At 42.5% G+C, this 16,937-nt stretch overlaps 1 protein-coding gene across 1 annotated transcript in view; it reads left to right on the forward strand.

The window, feature by feature from the left end:
* The window catches only part of FBXO39 (F-box protein 39), a 639,851-nt gene that overhangs the window by 274,340 nt on the left and 348,574 nt on the right, over positions 1 to 16,937 (forward strand). The window contains exon 3 of the mRNA XM_069649891.1: positions 3,771 to 5,017. Within this exon, the coding sequence (XP_069505992.1) occupies positions 4,001 to 5,017 (1,017 nt within the window). The 5' untranslated portion in view covers positions 3,771 to 4,000. The remainder of the gene's footprint in view (positions 1 to 3,770; positions 5,018 to 16,937) is intronic.

The following is a 16,937-nucleotide window of genomic DNA, read 5'->3' on the forward strand; positions in this document are numbered from 1 at the left end:
TATGTTGGTATCATGAAACTGTTCTATCTGAGGTGAAGCACAACTGGAATCATGGGGTTCAACAACAGAGGTACTCTCGTATAATAAGTCTAACAGTGTGTTGTTTTCTGCGGCTAAGGCTTGTGCTGACATAGAATCGGGATCAAAACCAAAGATAGAACTAGGATCAGGCCATGTAGGATGTGCCATCCTAGGGGAAAAATACTTTGCACGTAAATGCCCATTCGTGACAAGGAGTTCATTGGAGCGAGGACTAGTGATTTGATTGTCACAGGTAAATGTAGGGGAAGCTTTCTGTACAAACTTGTTAGAGGCCTTGCTGCCTTTCTTTCTTAAACTTGCCATATTCAATGGGAATTTTGGGCTGGTCATACTGTCAGGATTAGTCAGGCGAGTACAAAGGCAGCGAATATGGCACGGGAAATGTGCACCCAGGAACTACGACTCAGGTATGCTAGAACCCAGGAGTGCAAATAGAGTGTGACATCAAAACCAATATATGAAAAGGGATGTGGGGTAAGCACCTGACCGCGAGGAAAGTCGGCAAGCGCCTTACCCCCAATTGCTGTTACAGGTACTGACAGCGCTAAACCCACGTGGAGGGCAAGCAATGACAGGATCTGTGTACTAACACTCTTGATGGTATTACATAAGGGAACTTAAGAACTGTACTCACGAGGACGAGATAAACCTCTTGAATGTCAGCTAGCCCACGAATCCTGTTGAAGAAACTGGGACCCCGAAAGGCTAGAACAGCAATGGAAGGAAAAACTAAATACCTAAGTGGGAATAGTGTTTACAAAATAGTGAGGAAAACATAAGCATTCACACAGGAGCTAGCTACTACCGCACACCACACCTAATAATCAAAGGGAAAATAAATGCAGAAGTGCAGTGGAAAACATGGAATGGATCCTCTAGACAGCAAGGATCAGGAGCAGGGAAAAACGAAATAACCTATGCAAACTTCTCCCTACCCCTCCAAGGAAAAGACAGGAAACTAAACTAAGAGGAAGGCTAAGGCAAATGGGTAACAGCAGCAAAGGACAGAGTCAAAGAAATATAGAACACAGACAAACTGGGCTGCATCTAAAAGGGGAAAGCACTGAGAATTGCTGCCTGCAAACAGAGGAAGACAAAAAGGGAAATCAAGGGAGCAGAAATCAATTAGCGCATGAATCCGAAATTCAGGGCGGAGGAAACAAGAAAACAGGAACAAGGAAGTAGGTACAAAGGCAAGGAACCAGGAACCAGGGACTAGTCAAAAACAGGAACACTGCAATCGATGACCAGCGCTGGACTGAAGTAAGACTGAGGCTTTTAAAGCTGCTTAACGAGCACACGCCTCGGGTGTGCTGATTGCTGCACCTGCCGCCACAGCTGTTACCTATCCTCCACCCAACCTTGTGTTGCAAGGGTGGAGGTGGAGCAGTGGGCCAGGCATTCTGGGAAGCATAGTCATTTGGTTAAAGAAGCATGCTGGCTGCCAAAAACCTGGAATGGATCCGGAAGGGAAGTAGCTGGGAAAATAGGGATTTAGCGCTCCCAAATCATCACAGCACTGTAGCATAAAGTTCGGAGGAAAAGTCCAGTAGGGAATAAACCCCAAATCATGCCCCCAAATGGTGGGAACGGGAGCGAAGGGAGCGAGTCGTGACACCCTCAGAATCAGTCGTTTCACTCTGAAACTTGAGGAGAACCATCGCCGGTTCCCGAAGCACCTCAAGACCTTCCTCTTTGCTTCTGCCTTCGCTCTTCCTCTCCCCTGCTGATCTGTCTGCTTCGGTTCCGTGCACCTGGCTACCCTCTGATTTCGGGACCAGGCCCCTGCTCACCCAGCCACACCCGCACTGCCTTCTGGCAACCCTTGAACTTGGGTCTGTATCTGTAACCTTACAGTCCCCTTACCTGCACTTATCTGACACCCCTTGTCTGCGCTTGCTGGCTACACTACCAGTTGCTGTTGTTTTTATCCCTTGCTCAGCACTTTCCACCTCTACCCTCTCCCTTGCACTTTCCCCCTTCCCTCTCCCCTGCAATTGCGCATTCTCAATGTCACTGGGCCTAGTAAGATTGTTGTTTTGTCCTCCCGTGTTCCCCTCCCTTGCCTTGTCGTGCTCTGAAACACGTGTGTATGAGTGAGATACAAATAAAATATCACATTACAGCATATCATATCATAGACATGGACCTCTAAAGAAGTCTCCAGAGCTGAAAAACGTTCAGTCATGCATTAGGGGTGCATTAAGAGTCATCAGGCTGAGTTTTCTTCTGTGCGAATGAATGAGGTTATTTATTTATTAATAGGGAGAGTCCATAGGTGCAGGTCAATTACCTCAGAAAGGCCAGTAGGATGCAGGCAGAGTCATTGACATGTCAAGCATTCATGATGTAGATTCTGACATTCCTTAAATGAATGCCATTTATTCCGGTAGGATTGAAATATTATGAGGTCGTGGGGAAAAACACACAACATATATTTACATCAAGAGGCATATGCGCCATACATGCTCAGATTCTAACAACGAGATTTGAGGGAGTGCAAATTGCACAATGAGTGCTGCAGCAGAGTTCACTGGGAATGCGCGGGCACCTTTGTGAATAAGGTGATCTGTGCGTTTCCAAAAGTAATGCAAGAAAAAATGCATCCTCTGCACATTTCTATTTTATTTGTATTACTTTGTGTGCATTTCCCACTGTGTTTTAAAAAAATTACAATTTTATTGTCAGTTGCAAGCTCATTTTGGTTTCTATTTTGATGGAAAGACCAAGTGCAGGCCCTGAGTGATGTAGACACACTCCTTTCATTCTGAATCCCTAGCAGAAAAGGTTCTGAACTTCTGACCTATTTCAGTATCTTTATATCTTGTTTGCTTTGAATGTGTGCTGGCAGGACGAGGTCTGCGCTCTCCAAGCCAATGTTTACAGCAACATTTCATCAGCATGAATTGTCATAAGCTTAGCCAAAATCTGTGACCTTGAATCCCTTAAAAGTTTGGCCGAACCAAAATCACTGAATACAGTGAAAATTCAGGTGATTTAGGGTTCGTATGCATTTATTCACCCAGGCTTAGTATTTTGGGCTTTGTAGAGAAACACACAGCAAGGTAAGGATGGCGAAGAGCTTGAGGGAGAAACACACAGTGGCCCTCATTACAGCCCTGGCGTTAAGGGGTTAACGGCGCCGTAAAAGGTGGCGCAGCCGTTAACCCCTTAACGCCTGATTACGAGGTCCCTTTGCGGGTTGGAGATTTTAACGCCTGCTTTTTGCAGGTGTTAAAAACCAACCCGCAAAGGCACCTTGGTGCTAAGTACGGTGCCGCAATGTGCGGCACCGTACTTAGCACCTTCCCCATTCCCATTGAGCCCTATGGGGCAAAAATGGGAATGGTGAAGGGCCATGGTGGCATGGGGAATTACCGCCCCGGCAACCTCGGAATGGGGCGGTAATTCCCCATTTCGCCATGGCGGAGTCAGTAAGTTACCGGCATGGACCATGGTGCTATTAGCACCATGGTCCAACGCCAGGGTCGTAATGAGGGCCAGTGCCTACTGTAAAGCCGCACCCAAAGTAAACATACAAGGTCAATATCTGTACGCATCATCATTAGTAGTCAAAGTATCTGAACACTTACAAACAGCGTGCATATCCTGAAGCTATCAGAGGAGACATTCAGACATGTTATCGCCAAATTATATTAGGTGGACAAATTATTTGACGGCTAAAAGATAATTCTACACTGACTGCTTTTCCATGTTGTATGTTACAGCTAATGACACTGATTGTTCTCTTCGATGAAGACCTCCCATCCACAAGCTTCAATAGCTCATTGGATAACTCGTTAAGTTCACCATTTTCATCAAAAGAAAAATTTACTCTATGCTCCAGCTTTGATTCGAGGACCCCAAATTTCATCTCTCTCGAACCAAGCGTCACACACCTTTCAAAACCGTTGCCACACATTATACTCACATCTCTACTTCTGCAATATCCCTACAAATGGAAGCCAGTGAATCCATGCCAGAACAAAGCTGCTGGTACTACTTGCCCACAGTGTGCCTGCACCGTGTGTTCTGGTGGCTCGGGGACAAGGACAGGGCCAATGCTGCTTTGGTATGCAAAACCTGGTATGATGGCATGTACGCAGCATTTCTTTGGAGAACTCGATCAATCATTTTCAGTGGAAGGCCCTCGAAGAGAAATGCTTCGGAATTTGATTCTTCTGTTGCGTACGCCATACAGTTCGGAAAATACGTGGAGAAGCTTGAGATCCGATTTCTTAATCCATACAATGCTATTTTAACTCGGAAATTTCAAATCACTATGAGAAGCCTTCTCTCAAGTCTTGGAAAGTGCAACCACCGTATGAGATATTTAACAATTCAGGATCTAGGGTTGGATCGGCTGGTATGGAGAACAACAATCAGGAATTCTTTCATCAAGAGCCTAAACTTTTTCTTAAAAAAAGCAAACCGAAACCTGACGTACATCAGTTTGAAAGGTGCAAGGCTGACGATAGATCAGGGCTGTGGTCTTTTGAGCTCCCTAAGTCACCCGAAGAAGGTGAGCTATGCTAGTGAGCTAAACATTGAGGACTACTTCAGCCACCACCTCCCAGTCCACAGCTGCCCTATCTTCAGCCAGACCATCGCTGCCTTTTGCCAACTCTCCACCCTGAGCTTAAATTACAACTGCATTTCTGATACTTTTCTGGAGACCCTGGCTGAGACCTGTGCCCATACTCTCCAGATTCTGAACCTGAAATGCCACACAAATGATCCGCACAGGCAAGTGGTGTGCGGTACGTCCTGGTACAAGCTGGTGAGAAGGGCACCTGATCTGAGGGTAAATGCATTTTTTGAAAGGGTCATTAGACATGAACATTTGATGAGGATACTGCTGGCCGAGATCCCAGTGAGAAGCATCATTCTCAGAAGCTGCTACTTTAGTGACCCCGACTGGGCATTGCGACCAACGCTCATCGATCTAATCCCACAATACAGGCGCACGCTGCAGGTAAGGTGGGGGATTTCCTTCCTTCCCATTTTAATTCAGCTTCTTGAAACACTATTTCAATGATTTGTTTAATGTGTAAATGTAAATTAAGCTCTTTATGCACAAACTTGTCTGTGTTCTTGTGTTTCTAAAAGCCAAGTAGATCATAGCTTCTCTATTTATACAAGGTGAAATCTGATGGTTTATATTAGATAAACTTTCTAATTTCCTTCTGCATGTTTTTGATATGCTTGCTGTCCTGGAAAATGAAGCATGCTTGGGTAGTTTAGGGAGTCTATTTTGAGGCATCATCTGCGGGTAAGTGGGCAGCCACACTGGTCACTTTTGGTTTGATGCTCTTCAGTGCATTTTTAAATTATACTACAGCAGAGCTGGTTATAAGGTATAACTATTTGCAGATATGCAGATCTATCGTATCCTTGAAACACGGTAATGTGTGGAAACATGAATTTTGTTTTTATGCTTTATTTATTTATTTATTTGCGTATTTATGTTCAAATTAAACATTTCAGCAAAACAATCTTAGTATCTTTTACCATCAATAGCCAATTATTTCCTAAATGCAATTCATTAGTTTGGCTATTTTATTCCTTTGGATTTATCTTTCCTTTAAATTTAAAACATTTAGATTACAACATTTAGATCCTTTCCAACAATGGCTCCACAATGGAACAATGAAACATGAATTATGGTTTACAGAAGGTAGTACAATGGTCTAGGACATGTGCCCCAGATGTTTTGTACTACATCTCTCATCAGCCATAGCTATCAAAGTTATTATTGGTATTTATTATTGGTAAGAGATCAAGGGAGTAGTAATCCAAAACATCTGGTTGCCGCTGGTTACAGGTTTCATACAATCAATTGCAAATATAAGCATGTAGATCACATGGCCACTAAGAAGACTTACAGAATCATAGACCAGTTATTAAAGGTCACAGAGCCAGACATGGATGTTAGGAATATTATATTGAATGACATCTAGGTGGATAAACAATGTTTCAAGGTCCAGGGGTTAGCAAAAGGAACACTGGGGTATATAGGCAGAAGAAAAAGATGGTACTGTGTTAGCAATGTACACATTGCCACTAAGACCTCATCTTGAATGTTCTGTCCAGTTCTTGTGATCATATCTCTAGACAGATAATGGCAGATTGTTAACAGTTCAAAAAGCAACCTACCAGAATCTCAAATGATTTAAAATAGGATGTCATATGGGCAGAGGCCAAAGCTACAAATTCCCACAAACCAGCTTCCTATCCTCTTTGCTAAGAGTGTGTATTCACAGATTCAAACACATTATGTCATGTTCATCCCCTACTCAAAAAGGAGTGATTAACCATGTGATTTATCAAAAATATACATATTTTCATTTTTTCAAAAAACATTACACTTAACAATCATATTCTAAAAAATGTTTAACAAAGACACCATCTAGAATTCATTCCTATGCTTGTATGTGTATTATCTACCTGGAACAACAATTCTTATACCAGACCCCTTCTATACCACACTGTAGGGTATATATCTTAACCCTCAGTGATTTGATTAATGCCCCTCCTGATTTCTACGGGCAATGAGGCTGTGCCAACACTCTAAACATGTGTTTCTAGAACCAGCATTAATCTCAATTTCAACACAAACATATACATGAATTCATCCCTAGTATATATTCTGCTGGTTCTGTCTTCAGGGCACTTAAATCTTTCTTGTATTCTTCCAGTTGTCACGCATAACGTTACGTGCTACCAGCCATAGTTCCGATATCTCTAAAAAATACAAAATAAAACATAGACAGTCTAAAACACATGGTTATGTAATTTAAAACATAACATTTTATACATTGAATCTGTACCAACTTCATCTCTATTCTCTAATGTCAGCAGAGGGATATTTTGCATTGTGATTTCTTTGTACACCACTAGATTTTCATTCCTTAACATACAATTTTACAATACTTAGCATATCCCAGTCTTTCTCTGGGTGCCATTGTCTATATTTATTATCCAGTATTTTTATCACAACAACATTTCAGAAACAAAATTTTCACAGAAATGTACTCTCTTCCCTAACCCCCCTGTCACCAGATACTCTGTGTAGGGGGTGTACATAGCCCGAAATGATTTGTGGCGTGAGATAACTACAGGTACTTCAACGAAGTTTACCTAAACTTGTCTTGGTCTACCAAAACGCTAGGCGGCTTGTGTGTTGAGTCCGCCGACAGCGGAAAGACATTTCTCTCAATGTCTCCAAAACGACTGTTCTTACTGCCTATTTTTTGTCTCCAGCCGTGTGATTTCTAAAAGGAGAAAAAGCAAAAATGTGTTTCCGTGAGTTTTGTTACTATCTCGTGGTAAAACTTCAAAGTTACACCCTGTCTTATTGCCGGCTTACCGGTTTGGGAGATTCCAAAGTTTGTCTTATTGGGAGGGTCATGCGCAGGGAACTTCACTTCCCGGCTTAATTCTAAGCCTTCACTCTCTCTGTCTACCGGTGGTCACGATGACCTACTGGGGCGAAAGAGATAGGACAAATCAGGTTTGTAGATCACAGGATATTTACGCACTCACAGACCTTTCTATCGCTATTCTTACCTAATGCCGGCTCGGCGTGCTCGCGGTGTGTAATCCGTATTCGAGCTCTCGTCGGTCGTTCTAGTGCAACCTGTCTCCCGAGTACTAATGTCGGGTGGGTTAAAATGGTGCACCGCGCCAACTTACTTTTTACGTATGCCTACGTGTACGTGCAATCTCACGTGATCCACAGCCCTCTTTCTAGCCTGCGCCTCTGCCATCTTGGAACGGGAGGTTGTACCTTTGGTATATTTGTCTCGATTTACAGATACCGAATTCTCCCTTGGTCTACACGGTCTTTCATACTGTCAAAAATGGGACCAGGCTCAATTCTGAGGTTCGTGTATGGTAACAAACACAAAGGTGATACTAACACATCTAGCCATTGGCTCTGAAAGGATACAAAAGGCGCAGAGAAACCTTATCTCAGTGCAGTTCGTTCAATTGGCTACTATGATCACCCAAAATGGATAACTGTTCTCCCCTTGTGTATGCCACGTGTATTACGGGCCTCTTGTTTGTATTTCTTGATTTCTTATTTTTTGTGATGGATAAATAGAGTCCATTCGATAGAAACATTCAAACCATTTTTGATAGTATCTAATGAATAAATCAATTTCTGTTCGGATTGCCTGAGTCTAAGGTCTCTGTCACCTCCTCTCGGTTGTGGAAGTATCGTTTCGATGATAAACCAAAATATATCATCCGCATTGTGGTGGGCACCCTTGAAATGTGCCACCAGAGGTTTTTCAGGGACCTGATTCTTAACACAGGACCTGTGTTCACAGATCCTTTGTCTGATCGGCCTCTTAGTTTTGCCGATGTATAACAACCCACAAGGGCACCTTATTCCATATACCACCCACTTGGAATTGCAGTTGGTAAAGTTGTTTAGCTCCCATTTCCTCCCTTTAAGATCTACCTCCTTCATGTTAGATGTAAGTTTGCATACTGAGCATCTTCCACAGGCATAATGGCCCACTACTGGTGGAAGTTGCCACAATGTAGACTGGGTCACTGGCCCAGTTTCTTTAGATGTCTTGTAGGTGTGAACCAGCTTATCTCTCAGGTTGGGCATTCTATGGAACGCGAATCGAGGTTTGTTGATAGAGAAATCGTCAGTGTTGATGATGCTCCAATGCTTAAGTATACACCTTCGCAAATCATTGCTAATAGGGGAGTATGTAGATACACATGTTATCTTATTTTCAGCCACACGCACCTATGGGACCAAACAATCTTGTCTTTGGGTATTTTTAGCTCTCTTCATCGACCTGCGTACAATGAAAGGTGGATAACCTCTTGCGTGAAGTCTAGCTGATAGATCTTTGCTGTTTATATCTTTAAAGATCTCAAGGTCTAGAAACGGGATCTTACTTGTATCTGAGTTCATGGTAAATTTAATACACTGGTCCTGTTTATTGACCCAAATGAGAAAGGATTCAAGCTCTAGTGCAGTGCCTCCCCATAACATAAACACATCATCGATGTAACAGACCCATAACTTCATAAGATGTTACATACACCCCTATTAGCAATGATTTGCGAAGGTGTATACTTAAGCATTGGAGCATCATCAACACTGACGATTTATCTATCAACAAACCTCGATTCGCGTTCCGTAGAATGCCCAACCTTAGAGATAAGCTGGTTCACACCTACAAGACATCTAAAGAAACTGGGCCAGTGACCCAGTCTACATTGTGGCAACTTCCACCAGTAGTGGGCCATTATGCCTGTGGAAGATGCTCAGTATGCAAACTTACATCTAACATGAAGGAGGTAGATCTTAAAGGGAGGAAATGGGAGCTAAACAACTTTACCAACTGCAATTCCAAGTGGGTGGTATACGGAATAAGGTGCCCTTGTGGGTTGTTATACATCGGCAAAACTAAGAGGCCGATCAGACAAAGGATCTGTGAACACAGGTCCTGTGTTAAGAATCAGGTCCCTGAAAAACCTCTGGTGGCACATTTCAAGGGTGCCCACCACAATGCGGATGATATATTTTGGTTTATCATCGAAATGATACTTCCACAACCGAGAGGAGGTGACAGAGACCTTAGACTCAGGCAATCCGAACAGAAATGGATTTATTCATTAGATACTGTCAAAAATGGTTTGAATGTTTCTATCGAATGGGCTCTATTCATCCATCACAAAAAATAAGAAATCAAGAAATACAAACAAGAGGCCCGTAATACACGTGGCATACACAAGGGGAGAACAGTTATCCATTTTGGGTGATCATAGTAGCCAATTGGACGAACTGCGCTGAGATAAGGTTTCTCTGCGCCATTTGTATCCTTTCAGAGACAATGGCTAGATGTGTTAGTATCACCTTTGTGTTCGTTACCATACACAAACCTTAGAATTGGGCCTGGTCCCATTTTTGACAGTATGAAATACCGTGTAGACCAAGGGAGAATTCGGTATCTGTAAATTGAGACAAATATACCAAAGGTACAACCTCCCGTTCCAAGATGGCGGAGGCGCAGGCTAGAAAGAGGGCTGTGGATCACGTGAGATTGCACATACACGTAGGCATACGTAAAAAGTAAGTTGGCGCGGTGCACCATTTTAACCCACCCGACATTAGTACTCGGGAGACAGGGTGCACTAGAACGACCGACGAGTGCTCGAATACGGATTACACACCGCGAGCACGCCGAGCCGGCATTAGGTAAGAATAGCGATAGAAAGGTCTGTGAGTGCGTAAATATCCCGTGATCTACAAACCTGATTTGTCCTATCTCTTTCGCCCCAGTAGGTCATCGTGACCACCGGTAGACAGAGAGCGTGAAGGCTTAGAATTAAGCCGGGAAGTGAAGTTCCCTGCGCATGACCCTCCCAATAAGACAAACTTTGGAATCTCCCGAACCGGTAAGCCGGCAATAGGACAGGGTGTAACTTTGAAGTTTTACCACGAGGTAGTAACAAAACTCAGGGAAACACATTTTTACTTTTTCTCCTTTTAGAAATCACACGGCTGGAGACAAAAAATAGGCAGTAAGAACAGTCGTTTTGGAGACATTGAGAGAAATGTCTTTCCGCTGACGGCGGACTCAACACACAAGCCGCCTAGCGTTTTGGTAGACCAAGACAAGTTTAGGTAAACTTCGTTGAAGTACCTGTACCTATCTCACGCCGCAAATCATTTCGGGCTATGTACACCCCCTACACAGAGTATCTGGTGACAGGGGGGTTAGGGAAGAGAGTACATTTCTGTGAAAATTTTGTTTGTGAAATGTTGTTGTGATAAAAATACTGGATAATAAATATAGACAATGGCACCCAGAGAAAGACTGGGATATGCTAAGTATTGTAAAATTGTATGTTAAGGAATGAAAATCTAGTGGTGTACAAAGAAATCACGATGCAATATATCCCTCTGCTGACATTAGAGAATAGAGATGAAGTCGGTACAGATTCAATGTATGAAATGTTATGTTTTAAATTACATAACCATGTGTTTTAGACTGTCTATGTTTTATTTTGTATTTTTTAGAGATATCGGAACTATGGCTGGTAGCACGTAACGTTATGCGTGACAACTGGAAGAATACAAGAAAGATTTAAGTGCCCTGAAGACAGAACCAGCAGAATATATACTAGGGATGAATTCAGGTATATGTTTGTGTTGAAATTGAGATTAATGCTGGTTCTAGAAACACATGTTTAGAGTGTTGGCACAGCCTCATTGCCTGTAGAAATCAGGAGGGGCATTAATCAAATCACTGAGGGTTAAGATATATACCCTACAGTGTGGTATAGAAGGGGTCTGGTATAAGAATTGTTTTTCCAGGTAGATAATACACATACAAGCATAGGAATGAATTCTAGATGGTGTCTTTGTTAAACATTCTTTAGAATATGACTGTTAAGTGTAATGTTTTTGGAAAAAATTAAAATATGTATATTTTTGATAAATCACATGGTTAATCGCTCCTTTTTGAGTAGGGGGTGAACATGACATAATGCGTTTGAATCTGTGAATACTCACTCTTAGCAAAGAGGATAGGAAGCTGGTTTGTGGGAATTTGCAGCTTTCGTGTTTAACCGTCCTCACCCACCCAGTCCCTAAAAAGAGGACTTTGTGTAGCTCACAAGTACGGATGATATGGGCAGAGGCTACAGAATGTAAATGTGTACTGTACACATAGGTGAGCCTGGCAGTCTACAATAAACACACACACTTCCCTAGATTTATATGGCAACTAAAACAACAATATCATGCTTTGATGTCGTTTTCCAGCCGGTATTCCATTATTCTGTAAGTGGGGTCCAAAACATCTGTGATGGATGTTCAGGAAGACCATGAACAAGATACTGTGTGCTGAGGTCAGGACTGAGGACCTATATTTGATAAGCAAGCATTGGAACTGTAGGAGCTTATGAATATTTTTGATTCCCCCAAAGAAACCTGTTCGAGGTTCCAGATGGAGAATGCTATCAATTCTTAGACTGTTATCTCCCTAGAGAAGTGTGTGGAGACTGTGAGACATTAATAATATTGTATTTAGTATGGGAACACCTAAAAGACTCTAGAAATGAGCTTTTAATACAAATCCGTTATTAATACATGGAAAGACATTTCTTGTAAATGTTTAATGGGACCAGCAGTGATAGGAGTTATATGTATTTTTTGCTGCAGTGTTTATTTTCTTATGTGTTGTTCTGTTTTGCTTTTCTCCATTTACGTTTTTGGGGCAAATTCTATGCAATGCATTTTTAAGGTGTGATACAAATTGAATTAGAGAATGAAAAAGTAGTACCAAAGCTGAATGCAATGAATTAATTCAACCATGCCTTAGACAGATATGCAGGCAGCACAACAGTGTGGAAAGAAAGGGGTCAAAGGGGACCGTTCAACCTATGTATTGTCATGTGTTGACTCTTAATTTCTTTTCCCACACCAAGATTTTAGTAGCTTTAGTGGATTTCTCCATTGTTCTCTTCAGTGTGTGTCAGGATGAGTCTATCTGGAAGTTCTCTCACTGCAAAAAACACTCCATTTTAGACTCTTGAATTTAGTACTTGTGAGACTGAGCCACTGCGCGAATGTCTTTTTTGCTCTTTGAGCAGTGACAATGATAGATGGCCATTTATCACTATGCACTACAGGTCTAGGTGGCTAGCATGCTCCGACCACAACTCCCAGGTGCAGTTCATTCTAGATTTGCTTTTTGCTATCGCTGCTCCTGCATTCTTTTGGAAAAAATATGAGAATCTTAACTATCAAGAGTCGGTTCTTCTCTGATATAGTTCTCTTAGTTAGCATCACTGTGCTACTTCACGGGGCTTCAGAATCTGTGCTTTACTTGGGCGGTACTTTTTTAGGTCACAGCATAGCCTTTGTTGAATGATCCTGCGCTGTCTCTTTAAGATTTTCTGTAGCACACTCTTCGTAATGTAATCCTTGTCTGTTTCCCTTGATTTTGCCAGCACTACAACAACCAGTCTCTCAAGTGTTGGAACCACAATTGCCACGTTTTAGTCCTCAGCTTACTTGACTTTCTTAACTTATCTTCACTTGGTTCCCTTGACACTCTGAGCACCTCGATGCTTGATTTACTTGACATTCTTAGCAATGCTGTAATTGATTCTATTGGCTTTCTTAGCAATACTGTGCTTGATTCTATTGGCTTTGCTATTGCCTTTTCACTTGGTTCACTTGACCTTGTCAGTGCCACATGGTTTTATCTTGGCATGATTGACCCGCAATTCCCACAATACACTTCCTTTTTTGGTTCACTTGAGCTTTTCAGCACCAAACGCTTCGCCATTCCCAGTGATTGAACCACATTAGTGACAATATACTTTTTGCATCAGTTGACTTGACTTACCAGCACCCCACACTGGAATCTTCCGGTGTTTGAACCACAACCCCCGCAATACACTTCATGCTTTTGTTCACTCTTCTTCAATAATACGATTGCTTTGGGTATGTTAATAAACTGTACTTCTGCGCTGGTTTATCCGTGTATTTTAGTTCTTCAGTAATAGGCTGCAAAATATCCCACACTCATATGTATAAATCAGACATTGGCCCTCATTAGGACCCTGGCGGAGAGGGTTTTACGCCGGCGTAATGCATGGCGTACCTCTCCGCCAGACTACGAGTTCCCGTAGCGCCATGGATGATTTTTACGCCTGCTTTTTGCAGGCGGAGAAATCCATGGCGCTACGGGACTTGTTGTTAATTACGCCACCGTAATTTACGGTGGCGTAATTAACGCCTTCCCCACTCCCATTATACCCTATGGGGCAAGAATGGGAATGGGGAAGGGTAAAATGGGGATTGGGGACTTACCGCCCCGCCAAGGTCGGCATGGGGCGGTAAGTCCGCCAACCACCTTGGCGGAGTTGACAGCTTAGCGCCATGGACCATGGTGCAAATTGCACCATGGTCCTCCGCCAGGGTCGTAATGAGGCCCATTGAAATGAATTTACCACCAGTAGCATCTTGTGAGTAGCTCTTGTGAGTATTCATCAGTGAATAATTACTGACATTTCTGAATCCATGGCTGTTTACCGAATGTCTAATATCATCAATAATTTGTATTTAAGTCAAGTTCAAATGTTTGTGCTTATTAGTTCATAATCATCAATATACGGATTCAAAAATGAAATTCTCTGCACCTAGGACCTAATGTGATTAGCTAAGGATTCCTAAAACAAAATCATATTTACAAACGGTAGGCAACGTGCTTTGCGTCTTAAAAGACCTTGTTCAGGGCCTATCCCAATTTTTGCAATGTATTGAATGAAAGGATTCAACATTGATTTGCGTACAAAAGGATACATGATTTCCAAGCATTAAAAGGATACATTGCAGCAGCGCAATTTAAGGATTTAAAACAATGGAGTATTAACCCATAGTCAGTCATGGAGTATTAACCCATAGTCAGTCGTAACCATAATAAACTTAGCATGAGGAATCACAAGCATAGGTAAGTACAGCTGTTGTTAATGAACATAAAATAATAAAAGTGAAAAAAAGTATTAAAAAAAGGCAGCAATAAGATTAATTAGTATATTTTTAAGACATTGATCAAACATCTAAAGCATTTTTTAGGGTATAATGCACAAGCATGGTGGCCGTGTTGAAAAACACAATAATAACGATGATATGAACAATGTTCCACTTTTATGAATACTACCTATCAATATTAAGTAGATGAACCATGTATTATTAAACAATAAAGGTCGTTACCGTGCGCACCATCTTTACTTGTACTTGTCTGGTACTTCAACACATATAGGGCCTCATTACACGGTAGGAGGTAACCATGGCGCTATTAGCGCCATGGTTGCCGCCGGTATTTTACCGTGTCCGCCTTGGTGGATGGCGGAATTACCGCCCTACTCCAAGGTGAGCGTGGGCGGTAATTCCCCATTCACCAAGGCACTTCCCCATTCCCATTTTTGCCCCCATAAGGCATAATGGGAATGGGGAAGGAGCTAATTACGGTACCGCAAATTGCGGTACTGTAATTAGCACCAAGGTCCCTTTGCGGCCCCCTACTTACCTAAGGTCGGGTCACGCCAGGGGAACTCGTAGTAAGGCCGCCTTACCGCCTAACGTGTAATGAGGCCCATAGTCCATTTGTTGTGTTAGGTATGTAAATGTCTGCAAACTATTAAGTTATATCAAATCAAAGTGATTTGTACTAGTTTGAAAGCATTTTTTGAAAGAAATGCAAATTTGGGATCATACATACTTACACAAATCTGAATGTTACAATCCTTGTGTGCAAGTAGGAATATTGGAAAATTAAACACATATGTTGCTTAATTCGATTTCTAAGTTTACAAGTTTACACTTTGTTAAAGTGTATGTACATTCCTTGGGGGTCTATTAAGCTTGAACGGTCTCCCAAGTTGGTTCCAGAATAGTTTCTGTGAACAGACAGCAAATAATCATTAAAGGTTATTACTAAATGACAGCATGCTGGATACCCTGTAAGGAAACCGTTGACTGCCTGTGCCCCTTTGTCAGTGCTCAGCTGTCTGTTTTACTGAACTCTCCTTTCTCGGGACATGCCAACCTTAATATTGTGCCATCTGCGGGTTTCCTACCTCCAGCCTGCACCTCCATCAAGACCACAATTCCAACCACGTGGCCTCATTTTGTCTCCAACTCCCATATTGCTATTTATTTATTGACTTTCCCCAAGATTTACACCCGATTAAATGACTTTATAGCCTTCTTGTCAGAAAGACTACAGACCTCAACCCTGTAACCCATACTAAGGAGACTAGATGCAGAGAAAAAGCTGACATGGTTGAGATGGAATAATAATAATAATGATTATAATAATAAGAATAATCCCACAGACTTGGTAAACTCCTTCTAGTTGGTGTTGCTAGTATATCTTGGCTTTCCGGGTAAGGTGCAGTCTGTGAAATCCTACTTGCGGCTAGGCATGACATTCTTCAACAATTGGCCAAATGGCCATTGCAGTCATGGGCCTATTAACCAGGACATATGCCACACTAAGGGAAGCAACATGCATTCCCCAGTATAAAGAATGCAATACTTCTTCAGCTCTATCCGTCAGAGTCATGTGACTACATTGCTGTATTACTATTCAGGTCTTTTATTTACAGGAATGTAAAGTAGAGACATACTGCACATAGTCAAAGTTAATGCCAGTGGGATCAACCACACTGGGCCTCATTATGACTGAGGCGGTAGCCGTGCCGGCACGGCTGCCGCCAGAGTAATTTTTTCACTGCCATCCGGCAATGGGCAATTACCGGGGCATTCCGGCCTGCCGGTCCCGGTAATTGCCCATTGCCGGTAACTATTAAACCCCATTCCCATTGAGCCCATAGGGCCCATAGGGCTCAATGGGAATGGGGAGGCCGGTAGCGCTGGCACCGTTAATAATGGTGCTAGCGCTACCGTGTAGGTCTGCTCGCGGCTGCCGTTCCGCCCGGCAGGTCAGACCTGCCGGGTTGACAGGCACCCATGAGCAGACCTCGTAGTTTGCCGTCTGTTAACAATAGTACCGGCAATCTTACTGGTACCCTTGTTACCGCACTGGCAACCTTGTAATGAGTCCCAGGTCGAGTCCTGGAAAGGTGACAATTGGTGCCTAATATACTGTCATACCCACTGCAGAGAATATTCTTCTTTTCAATGCAGAGGAAACAACCCTTCAATGCCCTCATCTCCTCTAGGTTCCACAGTCATGGATCCTTCCCATCTCCAGAAGAGATTCTGCTAAAAAAAAAACATGAGGTTGCAATGGAACCCACCTCGAATATTCTGCTGTAAGGCAGAGATTTGCTACCCTGATCCATCACCAATAGCAAAATACAAACCAATTATTTTATCA

Source organism: Ambystoma mexicanum, chromosome 3p (assembly GCF_040938575.1).
Source record: "Ambystoma mexicanum isolate Mex_15411 chromosome 3p, UKY_AmexF1_1, whole genome shotgun sequence".
Lineage (NCBI taxonomy): Eukaryota > Metazoa > Chordata > Amphibia > Caudata > Ambystomatidae > Ambystoma > Ambystoma mexicanum.